This window comes from Elephas maximus, chromosome 13, assembly GCF_024166365.1.
Source record: "Elephas maximus indicus isolate mEleMax1 chromosome 13, mEleMax1 primary haplotype, whole genome shotgun sequence".
Lineage (NCBI taxonomy): Eukaryota > Metazoa > Chordata > Mammalia > Proboscidea > Elephantidae > Elephas > Elephas maximus.
The window spans coordinates 55,805,288-55,821,275 of NC_064831.1; the positions used below are offsets into that span (position 1 = coordinate 55,805,288).

At 36.8% G+C, this 15,988-nt stretch overlaps 1 protein-coding gene across 5 annotated transcripts in view; it reads right to left on the reverse strand.

The window, feature by feature from the left end:
- DENND4A (DENN domain containing 4A) overlaps window positions 1-15,988 on the reverse strand; it is a 128,388-nt gene that overhangs the window by 46,715 nt on the left and 65,685 nt on the right. For all 5 annotated transcript variants that reach the window (XR_007519821.1, XM_049905233.1, XM_049905231.1 and 2 more), the window contains 3 exons: window positions 11,004-11,104; window positions 7,855-8,073; window positions 6,293-6,438 (listed from right to left, as the gene is read on the reverse strand). Coding sequence is in view for 4 of the 5 variants with exons in the window: in XM_049905233.1 (XP_049761190.1) it covers window positions 6,293-6,438; window positions 7,855-8,073; window positions 11,004-11,104 (466 nt within the window). In the remaining variant the exon portion in view is untranslated. The remainder of the gene's footprint in view (window positions 1-6,292; window positions 6,439-7,854; window positions 8,074-11,003; window positions 11,105-15,988) is intronic.

Consider the following 15,988-nt stretch of genomic DNA (forward strand, 5'->3'; position numbering starts at 1 on the left):
ACATTTATGTGTATGTGTGTATGTATTTAACAGCATCTTCTTTTTTATCTTTTAAAACAGCTTCTTCCTCTCCAGATCTGTGCTTATTTCCAAGTCTCCAGCTACTTGGTTCTCATAGAAAAAGCCTGGGTTCCAGGACAACTGCTCTAATTCTCAGTAAAGTCTATTAAGATAAAAAAAATTTGACCTGCAGATTCAGTAACCTGGTAAAAGATATTTCTCTTAAATTGTATACCAATAAAAATCCCATTTTAACATTACAAAATAGCCATGCAATAAACCCTACATTTATCAGGTGGACATTTCTGTCTTTTGGAAAGCACAGTGACATATCTCTGTTTGGAGAAAAAGAAATCCAACACCCACAGCAGGATAAAATTAAAATCGCTTTCATATTCTCACCATATTTTTTCATAAGACATTAATATGCTCAAGAAAACACTGCAAAGGGATGCTTGGTAGACTAAGAAAAATCTTAGCAGAGTATTTGTTACACAAAACTGCCCTTAGTTAAGCACAACCTACAGGAACAGATTGTAAAGACTGAAAATATCATCATAGGAATAACAAAAACACATGGTTCTTAAATTAGTCATAAGTGAAACTCAAATAATTCTAACATATTGTTTCTCTTAGTCCTATTCGGCATTACCCACTCCAGCTTTTTAAAGTCAGTCAAATGTTTCTGTTTGAATATGCTAAGATCAAAAGAGGAATATGTCTGAGAAAATACAGAATTTCAAATTCTCAGACTCTAGACTTTTTGGAGCCATGGAGGGTGGATGAATCCCTGAAACTATTGCCCTGAGATAATCTTTAAACCTTAAGCCAAAAATATTCCCTGAAGAAATCTTAAAACTGAACAATACAAAACCAAAAAACCAAATCTATTGCCCTTAAGTTAACTGCGAGTCATAGGACCCTATAGGACAGAGTAGAACAGTCACATAGGATTTCCAAGGAGTGGCCGGTGGATTCCAACTGCCGACTTTTTGGTTAGCAGCTGAGCTCTTAACCACTGTGCTACCTGGGCTTCAAACTGAACACTATCCCCTGAAATAATCTTAAAACCAAGCAATAGTTTAGCTTAATTAGTAAAAAAAAAAAAGTCTGCCTTGATCATTATGTTCTTTTAAGAACTATCTATACAGGATCAAATTGAAAACAGCAACTAGAAACCTTAGCGGGCAGTGAGTTTATGTTAATGAGGGAGGAACAACACAGAAAAGGAGGGTTAGAATGGTTGCACAGCTCAAGAATGTTGTCAACGTCACTAAATTATATATGTAGAAACTATTGAATTGGGATATGTTTTGCTGTGTGTATTCTCGGCAACAACAACAAAATAAATAAAATTTAGAAGGAAAAGAAGAAAAGCTTATAGCCTTGGAAACTCTAGAAAAAAAAAACATATAGATTAAAAGCAAACACTGATTTTCTGTGCTGAGCACACGTAAATTGTGGTATTAAAACATGAAATGTAGTAATAGCATTATATAATTATTTCCTATTTCAGTGAGTTCTGTTTAATAACACTAGGGATACAATTAACCTCTATTCCAATTATATAGGTTATTTATTAAAATACATTTTATATCTTTTTACGTTTTGTTTTTCTCTTTAATAAAAGTGTCCTTTGAATTATAATAAAGCAAATAACCAGTTGACCTGGTGCTGACCCTGACTCATGGAGACCCCATGTGTGGCAAGGCAGAACTGTGCTCTCCAGGCTGATTTTTCCAAAGTAGATTGATAGGCCTTACTTCAGAGGCACCTCTGGGGGGACTCAAACCACCAACCTTTCAGTTAGTAGCTAAGAGTGTAAACCATTTGCACCACCCAGTGATTCCCAATAAACCAAATACAAGTGACGATATTTAACCGAATTAATTCTGTTCTGATTTTCTGAGTAGCTATTAAAATCTTTAAAAATATATATCATAAAAATATTACATAAATGATCTTTTGCTGGATCTAGAATTTGAATAGGTAAAATTGTGTACTTTAGGAAAAGAGTCTACCAAGAAACAATGATTATATATTTAATGGAACTGTTTCTTGTTAGAGATTTCTCAGAATTTATATTTTTTATGCAATTATTCCAGTCATTTCCTTCACTGACTCCCATTCAATGAACAGCAGGTGACCTGCTTTCAGAAACTCCTGGACAATATATTAATGATCAGTACTAAAATAGCCTCCTGGACACGATGCCCTAAGTATGTAGCAAAATGACCGGTCTTCTATATCTTATAATAAGTTTTTTTTAAACCACATCATACTACAACACGAGCTCTTAGCTGAAACACAAGCTTGTGAACAAGATAGATAAAATGGGTCAAAAATCAAAGGGAAAATACAAATTTCTCTCCTCTGAACTCTTAACTGAATTCCTACAATGAATTCAGTGTTTCCATGTGGATTAATAAATTTATTGGCTAAAGCATGCTACTAACAAAACCCTGGTCACTAACTGGAATCATTAACTGAATCCTTGATGATTCAGTTTTTTTTTTTTTTTTTGATGATTCAGTTAGCTTGGAACAGGGAACAATCATTACACAAATGTAAACCATAAGGGGAAATCTGTGAGTATGGACATATGGCTAGTTGGATCCCTGCACCACTATGGAAAACCATTCAAAGTGCATCATGCTAGTCAGAAGCTCATTTTCATAAACAAAACCTAACACAATTATTCCTATAAAAAAGGATTTAGAGAAATTTTCTTCAAATTTATTTATTGCCAGTATGTAATAATACTGTAATGAAGAAAAAACTGTCAATAAGCTATGACATTATATACTTCTCAAAATGAACAGGGTTTTAAAGTTCTAGATAGGCAGAGCTCAACTTAAGAAAGGCAAACTTCTAAAAGCCCATTTGTAAATAGGTTGTTCAAAACTTAGAAAATAAATTTCCCCTAAAAAAATGTCCTTTCTGGATTGATGAAAACGTTCTATACTTTGGAGTTCTGGTTAGGTGATATTTCCCTGAGATTAGATAAAGGCTATGCATCTTTGTAGGAATGTATTTGTCAAAACTCAACAAACTGTATGCTTCAAAGGTGCATTTACTATTTGTACATTATTTGATTTTTTAAAAAAATGTCCTAAAAGATGGTTAGAGTATCACCTCACCCTCCCCGCCCAAAAAAGACATGCTCATAGCACAATACCGTAGCCCTGTACTGTTTGAATTATAGCTAATTACCATTTATAGCACTTCTGTGGGAAAATGAATGAGTTCTAAGCAGGTAAATGCTTGGCATGTATCCACCTTTTCTCTATTTCAAAGCATTTCAAGGACTAGCATTGATACTTCTGGGCACCTCAGCTGGTTAGCTCCCTAGGAGCATCGGTAACAGTATCCTTCTATATCAATCATCTGTCAAGTGTTCTAAATTGAAGGAAAAGGTAGATGCCTACACAAGGCTCTAAGCTCGTTCCTGCTGTGTAAGTCATTCAAAAGTTGAACATTTCCATGACGCGAAATGATAAAACCAAATGAACTACTAATCCATAAACTCAAAATTCAGCAAAACATAAAAGCTGTCATAATATTTTTTTTACTTTTTGTTTATACAGCTAACACTGTGAGATTTGTAGGTATAATTATCTCCCTTCACGACTTTTTGAAAACATAGATAAGAAAACAACTCAGACTAAATGACTAGTCACAAGTATAAGAGCTGGGATTAAAGTTCCTCTGATTCTCAGGGTAGTTTTTCCTACTGTACCATATATAGTAAGAATCACTTTTCATTTTTATAAGACACATGTGGTGCCTAGTTAATAATCAGTAAGGGATATTTTCACATCAAATGCAGGACTGAGCCAATTTCTCAATATTCAGGGATGAGTTATATTTTGGCTGTTGTGGAAAAAAAAAATCACTGAGTTTCTTTCACAGTCACATAAACTTGAAAGTAACTATGGACTCCTTTAAATAACCTTACAATTGTAAACTGTATGAGATAGGCATGAAATCATCAGTATACATACACACACACACTTTATATGTATATATATACACACACACACATATATATATTCTTAGCAATCACAAATTTACAGAAAAGTTTCAAGTACAGAAGAAATAATTTTGCCCCTCAATCTTTTGAAAGTTGCTGATGTCCCTTGATCCCTGAACACTTGAGTGTGTACTTCCTACAAACAAGGACATTTTCCTACATAACCACAATGCAACATGAAACTCTAGAAATCAACACTAATAAAAAAAATACATTACTATTATCTAATCCTCAGACCACAATCAAGTTCTGTTTATTATTCTAATAATGCTATACAGAGCTAAAGGATCCGGTTAGGAATCACGTATTGCATTTGTTGTTGAGTCTCTTTAGTTTCCTTCCCTCTGGAACAGCTTCTCAGTTTTTCTTTTATTTTCTTGACCTTGACACTTTTAGAGATCACAGAACAGATATTTTGTAGAATGTCACTTATTTTGGGTTTGCCTGATGTTTCTTTCAGGTGAGGCACAGGCTATACATCTCTGGCAAGGATATCACAGAATTGATGTTGCATTCTCATTGCAGCCTATTAAGTGGCGCAGGATTATTCATGATGTTTGCTTTGATCACCTGATTAAGATTGTGTCTGCCAGGCTTTTCCACTACAAATTTACTCTTTCTTCCCTTGTAATTAATACATATTTTTGTAAGGAGGTACTTTGAAACTATGTAAGATCCCTTTTTTTTTAATCAGATTTTCAAATGATTGGTATCCGTGTGGACTTGTGGTTTCCTATTTCATTTAAACTGGCATGCATGGTCAAGTATATGTGTATATGTATGTGTGTTCAACGTGTCTCCATCAGTCTTGGAACAATGAAGCAAATAAACGTCTCTGTTTTTTATTTGACCAATCCCAGCTTCTTAAGAAACTTTTCAACATAAATATACAATGAGGAGCTCATCTTGTACCTTCCTTGCCCTATCGCTGGAACCAACCATGTCTCCAAGGAGCCCTAATTCCTTTTAGTAGAGAATGGTATTTAGAAGCCCAAATCTGTACATTAAATGTACTTATTACTATTGGGGTGTACCTGCTTCCAGGTCCTCTCTGTGTACAGAACCAGGGAATAAATATGTATATACACACTGACACATACTTACATCTATATTTATTTCTCTATATATCTATACATATTGAAAACCAACAATACCAAACCAACACTAAACCTCCAATTCCATTCCATGGCCACAGGGTTCATTCCCATTTTCTCCAATTCCGTATTTGTAAATCCTTTCTCTGACAGCGAAAAACCTCATTATCCTTAATATATTTACTTATTTGATCAATCCTTCCATATGTAACAATTTCCCATCTTTGCTATTGTCCCCTCTCCCATGCAGATGCCTTCTTCACCCTACCTGGGCATTGGCAATGCCCTCCAGATTAACTCCTTGCCCCCACCATGCTGTCACTGCCTTCATCCACCTCAAGCTCTGAAACCCTCACCCTGCCGGGATGCTCTTCTCACCTTGCTCAGACTTCACGCTGTCCTCACCCCTGTATGGACAACCTTCTCATCTTGCTTAGGCTCTGACACCCTGCAGCAGTCTGTCCCCCAGCAATGGACAGGCTCTTCATCCTGCCTGTCCTCTGATTCCCCATGCTAGACCACCCCTCTGCATGGTTATCTCATCTGGCTTGGTTTCTATACCCCACTTTGGGCTACTCACCCAACCCAAGTTTTGACACCCCTCTCTGGCGCCCATTCCACAACTTCCTCCCTCTTCAGCACGGATACCCCCTTTGCTCTGCCCTACCTAATGGCATTAAGATGGAAGCAGAGAGAGAGGTTTAATACATGAACTTAAAATAACAGAATTAATCAATTTATGCCACAAACTCATTCTCTTATTATAGAAATATTCAAGTGAAATATCTCGGATGCTGTACACCTACTCGCAGCATATGACCAGCCACTTCACACCAAAAGAGGAGGAGAAAATTAAGGACGCTTAAGTTGGAGGTCCACAGGCTTGGAAACAACCCAACAGTCTGTCTATAAATGGGCAAGTAAGGTTAAGGGCTTGATTGCTAAAACTCATGATTTAGTAAAATCCTGCAAGGTACTTACAAGAGGTTGTGCTCTGTAATTTCTAGCAGGCCACCAAAACTTTCATTACAAGGGGTCAATGGTAAAACTAATTAATTTAGATTTTCATAAAAGCTGGTAAATTTATAAATGGAAACTATAACTCATAACATTTATTGCAGTCACACAAAATAAGTTGGGGAATTGGAGACATACTTTTACTTACTTTATCTACACAATCATCAAAAAATGCCAGGCTTGCATCTTTATCACTGACAAAAGAACACTCCTCAATGAAGCGAATAAACATTTGTGTTTTGGTCATCATGTTATAGAATTTTTGATGCGACCGATCCCGGCTTCTTAAGAAAGCTGTTCAACATAAATATATAATGTCAAAATACAGAATTCATGGAGTCATAGAATTTTTGAATTGGAAGGAACTTGATTATTAACCATGTCACCTACACTCTCTACACTGCTGCCGTTTTGCAGAAAAAGAAACAAAAATCCTTGAGAGGGGAAATTGCCTGAAAAGACAGCAATAGGGAAGGTATTTGAACCCAGATCTCTCACATCCTCACCCAGAATTGTTTCGATTGCCCCCTTGGTACCTCAAAGATTACACACAAACTAGTAAACTTGAAATCATTTAGAAAAGTGCTCCCCCCCCACCAGTGTTTTCTGCGCTGTCTACGCACACACTCACTCTCTCTCTCCATATACACATAGTTCTGTGTCTCTCTCTCTTTATATACATAGTTCTGTGTCTCTCTCTTTTTGCATACATAGTTCTGTGTCTCTCTCTCTTTTTACATATACAGTTTTTTCAAAGCAGCAGTAACATTCCCTCTAGTATTCATTATATTTGTGCCTTACTTACTGGAAACAAAGTAAAGTTTATTTCCTGGATTCCCCCTACACCTTGATCATTATATTCAGGTTACACTGCACTGGCCTTCCTCTGGGCCTATTAACTCAAGCTCTTCTGAGTCACAGGGACCTTGTATAAACTGTTCTCTCCGCCTAAAACACTCTTGTTTTCTCCCTTTACCTGAATAATTTCTATTCATCCTTTAGATCATGGCTCAGATGTTACTTCCTTAGAAAAGCCTTCTGTAATCACTCCTATTATTTTCTAATTCTTTATCCTTTATAAGCTCCATGAGGGAAAGGTCTCTTGCATACCACTATATACCCAATGCCCAGGGTTTGGAGCCACTCAATAAATGCTTATAAAATGAATTTCTCTTTCAAATATCAAATATAACAGGAGAGAGCAAATACTTATTATGATACCCCAGATACTTATTAATACTTAATCGCACCCCAGAATTTCTCAACCTTTTTTACTTCATGGCTCTTACAGAAAATATTTGTAACGCACACTGAAGTGAAACAAATGAGGCTGCTCAAACTTGGACTTGACCATCCAGGGGCTCTTCCATGTTCTCAACATTGCCTGGCTGCCCCAAAAGCTGACAGCATCAATATGTCAACAAAACTAATCTCAGCACACATCAGAGTACAGGGGTACATGGTCAGGAGGCTCTGTACTTTTCAAATACGTAGTTTCTTTGACATATTTTGCTAACGGGATGATATTCAACGTGCCTGAGAAAAAACAGATCCTACGCAGATGGATTACCAACAGAGTTGGTATTCACATACCCTGAAATAGGTAGCTATATATTTTGATAAATGCAAGCTACAAACCCAGAGAGTAATCAAATCATCATTAGGTTAAGCTCGATAATACAAAAACTGTAAAACTATGCAATCACTCACCTTGTAGGGCAAAAAGAGAGGTTGCATCTGTGGCTGTCTCAGATGGGGCTTGTGTTATTGGCCTTAAGTACGATCTATAACCTTTTAAAATAGAGGCCATGAAATACAAAAATGCCTCTTGGATTTCCAAATCTATCATATGCAACCTCTTTCCAGAATTAAAATCATAGTCGTTCATTGCTAAGTCCATCAGTCCATCATCTCTCGGTCTCTGCTGCCCTGTGAAGGGATACGGTGTTAGTGCTTCCTCCAAGCCATCAAAGCTGACTTTTACGATGGTACCAATATAAAGCTGTTATTCTCAAAAGGGCTGAAACCCACCCACTGGCTTCAGCTACCCTAACTCTTTGTTTACATAACTTTATAATACGTAAACCCTACCAAAGCTTACCATACCATTTTTCAGGCTCTGCAGAACATATTTTATCCAAGTTAAAGATAAAATTACCCTCGTTTATCTAACTATCCTCAGAAAAAGTGTTCAGGTTCTGAAATAATTATATACACTCTAATAAATAAAGATCATAAAACGATATCATCTGGACATAGGGTTAAATGCAATAATCCTTCCTTCCCCCCTCCCATTAAAAAAAAAAAATAACTATAGGAGGAAAAAAACAGGGTTTAAAATGCTAAAAAACAAAAACAGAAAAAAAACCCTACTTTTCCCCTTGCTGAACAATTTAGTGCTAAAGCTATTAGGCAGGGCAGAGCAAAGAATGCATAGGCAGTTGCGGGGTGTGGAGCTGTGCCGCCCGGAGGAGGATGTTGGGCCCAAATCAGGTGAGGGAGGGAGGATGGGCTGAGCATGGTGAGTCAGAGCCTAAGAAGAGTGACAAGAGAATCCCTACAGAGGGCTGGCCTTGTTTGGTGATCAGAGCCAAAGCAGGTGAAGGGGAGGAAAATGTGAGTATCAAAATAAATGCTAATGACAGTTTATAATTCATTGAATAAAACAGGAAGCCATGAGCCCATACAGATATTAAATAAATAAAGGAATAAATTGAAAATCTGATGAGGAATGGGATCTTGCATAGTTTTAAAGTACACCAACAAAATACCTAATTATATTGTATACCTGTAAAAAGTTGAATTGGCAAAAGTTGTGTGATAGATATATTTACAACAACAGAAAAGAAAAAAAAAAAACCTAATTACAAATGAAAGTCACTTTATTGAAGAGAAGCCTAACAGGCACCACCTTAGTCAAGACATCAAAGTGAACATCCTTATCAGTAACAGGACAAACTGAAATAGTACACCGCCTGAAAGGGATGCAATGGGAGGAACACTCCGTTACTTCTGTGTATTCCCAACAAAAATGCATGTCCTGTTTCTATTATGAGGAAACTCAGAGAAACCCAAAACATGGACCATTCTATGATGTTAAGGATAATCTTCAAAAGTGTCAAAGGTTAAAAAATGGGTTAAACACTGAGGAACTGTACTAGAGGGAAGGAGTCTAAAGAGGTGTGAAACCAAAAACAACACCTGATTTGGAAATGGATCCTTCTGCTAATAAGAACATTATTGTAATTATTAGCAAAACTTGAATGTGGTCTGAGGATTAGGATGGCAGTAATGTATCAGTGTTAATTTCCTGATTTTCATGGTTACATGCAGGAGATGGCTGATGCAGGGGAATGTACTTGTTGGTAGAAAATGCTCTATTTGGTGGTGATGGGGCATCTACTCTCAAAGGGTCAAGACAACACTGGTGATTGCTTCAAATTAAAAAAAATTTTTTTAAATATGAGGAACCAATTAATTAATCATCTTAGAGAATTTATTTTTTGGAGTTCTTGTTGTCTACAAAAATATAACACTGGAAAAACTGTGAGCACTGGAACCAGAAGGCCTAGGTTTTAATTCTAGCTCCATCCATGTTAACTGCAGGACCTTTGACAAGCGACTTAACCTCCCTCAACCTTACTGTCCTTCAGAGTTGTAGGAAAAATAAGAATGTTATGTGAAAGATTTCTAAAGCTGTAACCCCTCCCCAACTCCTAGCAACCCTGTGGCTGTAAACTATTACATAATCTTTAACCATTAGTATTATTTAAAAGTCTCTGTAGTTTTGAGCTTTGAAATTCTGCCCTTGACTAGAGCTAGGTGGGTGATTTTAATATTATTTAAATATTGCTACAAAAGCTGCTGGACTTCTCAGGTATTCAAAAGAAGTGCAAGCACTTATAGAAAGCAATTAACTAGGGGGCTTAAATAAAATTATGCACATAATTTGCTCCATAAGATCAAATTCTGTTATATTGACATCATTTTTATTTCATATCCAATTCTTATAAGCTATTTCCAATTATCTACCTGTTATGAGGTTTGCTTTGTTCACATTGCTTTTTTTCCCATGTCTATTTCCAACTATTCTACATGCACTTTGAGGGTAAGGCCACCCCTATGTTTTATATTTCAACTAATACATAAATGGGAACCCCATATATTGCTACATTACTAATATTTGCATTTCACACAGTAAGTATTAAGTTATGGACTCTAAATGGGCCAAGATGATTAGATAAAGAACTGAAGGTTTAATTCTCCTTATCAGTAATTCTGGATCAAAGTCAGGATATATTCTTATAAAAACTTTTCACTGCAATATCTCAAACACTAATCAATTTTCATTTTGATTAATTTCCTAATGCTTTTGGCCAGATTCTATTTGAAGTCAGAACGGCATTAAGATCCACTGAGAGTGAAAAGCAGGTGACCTAGCTCTCACCCCACTGAAATCACAAGCATTTTCAAATGCGATTTAAACCATCTGTCTCAGATTTTCAAAACTAACTTTCTACTCTTTGTATGAAGGAAAAATAAAAGTGGAAACCCTTATTTTTCCAAGGTATTTCAGTAATGGCAAAATTAAAGAAAGTAAGCATCTTAACATCCTTTTGAACTTTATTATTCTAAACAAGTTAGAATGGTTCTATGAAAATGTGATAGATGTAAAATAAAAATTGTGTGAATCGCCCATTAGCATCTAACAAATTTTGCTTTAATGTTCGCTTACCTTCAAGATTATAAAAACACTTTCCTTTAGATAAAATAAATGTTATCCTTTTACAGGTAAGGCAGATTAACTGGAATCTCTTTCTCAGATTAGATTACTTCCTTTAGTTAAGTTCTCCACTTACATTTTGCTAACTGCTGGTGCAAATTATTCAGAGTGTTCATCAGATTTTTACACGGCTTCTTTGGAAGTATCTTCCAGGCTACATTTTTCTTGTCTCCAGTTCTGAGATTAAATGACAACAATAACATATTTGTTAGCTGGCCTTTTTTGGGGGGAAATTATATACCTGTTACATATAAAAAAAGGAAAAACAAAATGTATTGAACAAAAAATAAAACACATACAAAATATTTTAGTTAAGAGGACAAAAATACTACAATGGTAAATTGGGATGTTGAATATTTAAAAATTAATTTATATGATGGCAGAACTTTATATTAAATATAGCTCAAAAATTTATGATGATGTTGGTACTGAGTAAATTCCACTTGCACCGGAATCCAGCTAATTACCACTAAGCTCGATGTGGCGATCATTACTCTTAAACTCCATTTAAGAGTGTTTAGACACCTAAATATTAGAAAATTTCTACTATGAGGATTTTTTTTCCTTATAGACTCTAAGCACTGCAGAAAACTTTCAATAAATTTATCTTATTGAAATACTTTGGTATATTTAAATATTTAGTTCCTTATTTCATAAAAATATAAGTAAAAATTATTTTTGTTTCTTAGGAAAAAAATCCATAATATGAAATTACTTGAATAAAGTACAACATTCCAAAATATGTTTATAACTATAAAAGATGACATCTGATGGAAAATGGTATCTCTGTTTCAAGGATGGACTCCTATTATCTCTTTTATTCCAACTGTTATAACATAGTTGCTCTGTATCTATTGGGCAGAAGAAGAAAAGAACATGGCAATAAAACACCAAAAAGTTTTTGGACTTAACTATAGCTTTGTTCTGTCTTGGAAGAAGTACAACCAGAATGTTCCTTAGAAGCAAGGATAGCAAGACTATGTCTCATATACTTTGGACACGTTATCAGGAGGGATCAGTCGTTGGAGAAGGACATCATACTTGATAAAGTAGAGGGTCAGCAAAAAACAGGAAGACCCTCAGGGATACAGATTGACACAGTGGCTGCAAAAACGGGCACAAGGGTAACAACAATTGTGAAGGTGGAGCAGGACTGGGCAGTGTCTCGTTCTGTTGTGCATAGGGTCGCTACGTGTCAAATTGACTTGGCAGCACCTGACAACAACAATATAGCTTTGTTGATTCTATTCCTATTAAATCTTTTTTTTTCTATTCCAAAAGCAATGAAGACATGTTTTAGAAAACCTGAAAAAATACCGACAGAAAAAGAAGAAAATTAAATCATTTATTCTCCAATCACCAAAAATGATAACTAGTAATATCTGGGATATATTTACTTTTTAGCCTTTTCTCCATTTTCAGGGCCTTTAATTTACTATTTTTTTAAATGATATGATTCCTATTTCATACATAATTTTCACTAACATTCTGCAATGAACATTTTCTACAGTATATCCTTCAGAAACATGATATTAAAAGGTGACGTGCTATTTCAGACAGTCTGGACAGCTGGGTACTTAATCATTTACCCTACTGTGAAGATACCTATGTTGTTCTTTATTTTTTTAAACAGAAATCTTTAATTTTTAATAACTATTTCCTTCCTCAACTCAACTCTGCTTATAGTTATTATGATGCCATCTTCTTTGGCTTCGATTTTTGTCTTCCCAAAGTTAGTTAACAAGTAGGCTACAGAACTAGAAATGGGGCTTGTTTCATGGGTTCACAGTTCAAATAAAATTTATATTAACCAGCACATCTAAATTAATTATGCCTTATAATTTTAGACTTTTCTATAAGATTATCTGGAAAAAAAAAAGTAGAAATTAACCTAAGATTGATACTTCCAAAAGCTTTTGATAAGCCTTGTTTCTATAAAAGGATACTAGCAGACCAAGTTATATAATGGGACTTAGCACAGACGCTGTTACTCTCCTGTTAGAGATTAAATTGTGTTCCCCCAAAATATGAGCTGTAAATCCTAACCTATGCCTGTGGTTATATCCTATTTGAGAATGGGTTGTGTTTGTGATATTAATGAGGCAGGATTAGGTTATGTCAATGAGGATTCCAAAACCAAACCAAACCCATTGCTGTTGAGTGGATTCTGACTTATAGTGACACCACAGGACAGAGTAGAACTGCCCCACAGGATTTCCAAGGAGTGGCTGGTGGATTTGAACTGCTGACCTTTTGGTTAGTAGCTGAGCTCTTAACCACTTCGCTACCAGGGCTCCTCAATGAAGATTAAACCAAAACGAAACCTGCTGCCGTCAAGTCGATTCCGACTCATAGTGACCCTATATGACAGAGTAGAACTGCCCACAGTTTCCAAGGAGTGCCCTGTGGATTCAAACTGCTGACCTTTAGGTTAGCAGCTGTAGCACTTAACCACTACGCCAACAAGGCTTCCTCCAATGAGCATTAGGTTATGTTTATTATGTTAATGAGGAAGGATTAGGGTATATCTTGAGTCAATCTCTTTTGAAATATAAAAGAGATTAAACAAGCAAGTGAGAGGAGAGATGGGAGAAGAGAGTTGCCAAGCCACATGAAGATCACCCAAGAGCAGAAGCTCAAAGAAACAAAGACCTTCCTCAGAGCTGACAGAGAGGGAAAGCTTTTAACTGCAGCTGACACCCTGAATTCAGACTTCTAGCCTCCTAAGCTGTGAGACAATAAATTTCTGTTTGTTAAGGCCATCCACTTGTGGTATTTCTGCTATAGGAGCACTAGATAACTAAGACAGAATTTGGTACCAGAATGGGGGTGCTGCTCTAACAGATACCTAAAACATAGAAGTGATTTTGGAGTTGGGTAACGGGTAGAGCCTGGAAGAATTTTAAGGTGAAAAGCCTAGACTGCCTTGAAGAGACTACTGGTAGAACTATGTATATCAAAGGCAATTCTGGTGAGGGTCCAGAAGGAAGTGAAAAGAGCTTTATCATCTGAGAGAATACATATGGTGCCAGCAACAGAACGTTGCTAGAGACGTGGGTATTAAATGTGTTTCTGGTAAGGCTTTAAAAGAAAACAATGAACATGTGATTGAAAAGTGGAGGAAGGGTGATGCTTTTTATGCAGCAGCAAGGAGCTTGTCTGAATTATGTTCCAATGTTTGGTGGAAGGTAGAACTCGGAAGTGGTGAACTTGGATATCTGGCTGATGAGATTTCTAAGCAAGATCTTAAAGGGGCCGCATGGTTTCTCCTTGCCGCTTATAGTAAAATATGAAAGGGAAGAGATGGACTTAAAAAGAACTATGCAAAGTGAAAACAGGACTTAGCGGGGTCTGCCAGGACCAAGCGGGTGGGGTCGCCACTCAGAAGGACTATGAGAACTGGGTGACCCAAAGCTGAGGGAGCAGAGTTGCTGTCCCAGAGGGCATGGGAAGTGGAGCTGAAGCCCAGACCCAAGGGGCCTCCACTCAGATTGCAAATAGCATGGCCAACACCCAGAGTCGGCAGTCGGGGTGGGGTAGGGGGGTGCATAACCTAGGTGGTCTCAGAGAACTGAGGATTATTTCCAACACTTGAGAGCTAACGTAATTTGTTCCGCTAGGTTTTGGACTTGCCTGGTGCCTGTCATCCCTTCTTTCCCTCCAACTTCTCCCATTTGTAACGGAAATGTCTACCTTGTACTTGTTCCACCATTGTACTTTGGAAACCGATAACTTGTAGCCTAGATTTCACAAATTCACAGATGAAGAAGAATTTTGCCCCAGGATGGAATACACCTAAAGTCTCACTCATATTTGATTTAGATAATTCAGAAGATGAGATTTTGGACTTGGAGTTGACTGAAGACCTTTGGGATGATGTGATGGGAAGAATGTTAACAAGGCGGGATTAGGTTATGTTTATAATTTTAATGAGGCAGCATTAGGGTGTATCTTGACTCAGTCTCTTTTGAGATATAACCAAAACAAAAACCAAACCCACTGCTGTCAAGTCAATTCTGACTCATAACAACCCTATTGGACAGAGTAGAACTGCCCCATAGGGTTTCCAATGCTGTAAATCTTTATGGAAACAGACTGCTACGTCTTTCTCCTATCGGCTAATGGGTTTGAACTGCTGATCCTTTGGTTAGCAGCCTAGTGCTTTAACCACTGTGCCACCAGGGCTCCCTTTTTGAAATATAAAAGAGATTAAACAAGCAAGCAAAAGAAGCAGAAATGAGGGAAGAGAGATGCCAAGTCACATGAAGGTTGCTCAGGAGCAGAAGCTCAAAGAGACAAGGACCTTTCTCTAAGTAGACAGAGACAGAAAGCCTTTTCCTAGAGCTGACACCCTGAATTCAGACTTCTAGCCCCCTAAGCTGTGAGAGAATAAATTTGTTTGTTAAAGCCACCCACCTGTGGTGTTTCTGCTATAGCAGCACGAGATAACTGAGACAGCTCTCTAAACTTCCCACAGAACAAAAAGGGCAAATATCATTTTGAAAATTAAGCAAAGAAAAGAGTGGATGGGAAAGCTTAAGCTGACTAAGGAGGACTGTCTTGGAATCTACCCGCTCTTTCTTCATAAATGAAAATAAAAACAAAGGTAGGGCAGGATCAAATTGCAGATGTCCTGCTGTGAAGGTTTTATTACATTTATAATGTGATCAGGAACATGAAATCCTGCCTTAAAGTGGGAACACAAAGTAGAAACACTTTTTACAATATTTTCTTTAAATTTTGCAACCTGGCGCTCCTTCCATGCCTTGCCATTCATGGTGTACATGCCCGTCAACTTGAGAGAAAGGAGTGTATTTGGTTTGCCTGTTTATTTCAGTGCCTAGCAAAAAATGAGCACTCAAGATATGTCTGTGGATAAATGAATGAATAATACCTTGGTATTATCTGCTTACACCTCATCAATGTTACTTATTCACACAATTTTCCCTCTTGCCTTTGATATCTTCAGTCTAAAACTAGGCTAGGTATGAGAGTTCTATCTAGTGCTTGAGTTTGGATCTATCATAGCCTTCTGCATTTTTATTCATATTCCTTCCATTT